The sequence below is a fragment of the Penaeus monodon genome, chromosome 5 (assembly GCF_015228065.2).
Source record: "Penaeus monodon isolate SGIC_2016 chromosome 5, NSTDA_Pmon_1, whole genome shotgun sequence".
Taxonomy (NCBI): Eukaryota; Metazoa; Arthropoda; class Malacostraca; order Decapoda; family Penaeidae; genus Penaeus; species Penaeus monodon.
Window position 1 is genome coordinate 57,527,833 of NC_051390.1, and position 1,768 is coordinate 57,529,600.

General features: G+C 49.0%; 1 protein-coding gene across 1 annotated transcript in view; it reads left to right on the top strand.

Moving 5' to 3' along the window:
• The first annotated feature begins 1,252 nt into the window (after window positions 1-1,252).
• LOC119573606 (nephrin-like) overlaps window positions 1,253-1,768 on the top strand; it is a 108,726-nt gene continuing 108,210 nt past the window's right edge. Inside the window, exons 1-2 of the mRNA XM_037920818.1 lie at window positions 1,253-1,334; window positions 1,752-1,768. The exon at window positions 1,752-1,768 is cut by the window's right edge and continues 55 nt beyond it. Of these exons, the coding sequence (XP_037776746.1) occupies window positions 1,253-1,334; window positions 1,752-1,768 (99 nt within the window). The remainder of the gene's footprint in view (window positions 1,335-1,751) is intronic.

The following is a 1,768-nucleotide window of genomic DNA, read 5'->3' on the forward strand; positions in this document are numbered from 1 at the left end:
AGTGCCTTCCTACCCTTCACCCTTCCTTTCTTCCCTCCTCCATCGCCCTCTCGCCCTCAGTTCTTCACCCGTCCTTCCCTTTCTTTCCTTCTGTTCCTCTCTCCCCCTTTCCACCCTTTCTCCCTGCCTTCACCGCCTTCTCCTCCTCCTGTCCATCCTTCTTTCATCTCTTCTCCAACATCCTCCCTCCGTTTCTTCAACTTCTTTTCCTCTCTATCGCTTCTTCTCTTTTTTCTGTTATTTTCTGTCACCCTTGCGCCTTGCCCCTCCTCTTCTTTCCTTCTAACAAAACCCTTCTTATCTCCCTCTTTCACCCCCTCCCTTTATTTCAACTCCTGCCTCACCCTTTCCTCTCCAACACTCTCCTTTCCCTCCCTCTTAGCGATCCCCACCACTCATTTCCTTCTGAAACAGCTACCCCTTCTCCTCTCCAACAGCTTCCCTTCAGTCTTCAGAACCCTCCCTCTTTTCCTTCATACCTCTCCACCCATTCTTCCTCTTTTCATCACCTCCTTCCCTCCTCTCTCCTCCTCTACTCAACCCCCTTCCCCTTCCTCCCTTTCTCCATCCCCCTCCTTGCCCCTCCTCTTCCTCCCATCACTCCTTCCTTTCCTCAACACCTCCTTTCCTCCACCCTCGTCAACACTACTCCTCCCCCTCTCTTCAACCCCCTCCTACTTCCATCCATCTCCTTGCCCCTCCTCTCCCTCCTTCTTTTCCTCAACTCCTCCTTTCCTCTATCCTCCCTCCAAGACCCTCCCTCCCTCCCTACCTCCCTCTGTTCCCCAGTACCTCCCAGCCCCTCGCCAGCACCCTTCCTTACCTGGGAGTCGATTGCGCTCACCTAATGGCGCTATTGGTCTACCGTTCGTCATGCTTCATAACCCTAGTGGAATGTATTGCTGTAGGTGTGTGAGGAGGAAAGGAGAGGGGTAGGGAAGGAGAAGGGGGTGAGGTGCAAGGAAAGAAGGAAGAGAAGGAAAAGAGAAAGAAGAGGAGTAGGAGGAGCCACAGAGGAAGAGAGGAAGTGTGGGTGAGGAGTAAGAAAGGAGGAGAGGATGGAATTGTGGAGGAAGTGTGTGTGAGTAGGAAGGATAAGAAGGAAATGGTATAGAGAAAAGGAAGAAGAAAATGAGAAGCGAGAGAAGAGGATGCGTTGTGAGGAATAAGAGAAGGTGCAGCACGATAGGAGAGAGAGGAGCTGATGAGATGGGAGGAGGAGAAGGAGGAATCTATGCCAAGGCATTCCTTCATGTGGAGTTATTTGATATGTTGCATCAATCACGTGTGCACATGTGGTACTGCGTTATTCATGCTCGGTGCTGATAAGAATAGTGGGTATGGAATGCGCACTTGAGCTGAACATACAGTCACTCAGACACATAGGAGTACACTAAAATAAGCTCTCTTCAATTCCACTGATCAAAAATTCAAGAACCAAAAGGTGTATAAAAGCATACCTCTCAAATACTTTCAAGCGCATAACGGTATCAGGGTATATGAAAGCACACACACACACACACACACACACACACATACACACACACACACACACACACACACACATTAACCGACCCTCCTTTCCCCCTGTTACATACCCTCTCCCCTTCCGCACACACAAACACACAATTATCACCCATACATAATCACCCACACAAACATACACGCACCCAATTATCACCCATACATAATCACCCACACAAACACACCCATACCCTCAAAAAGCAATCAACTCCCATAATATTTTCCAGAGCAAAAATATAGTACA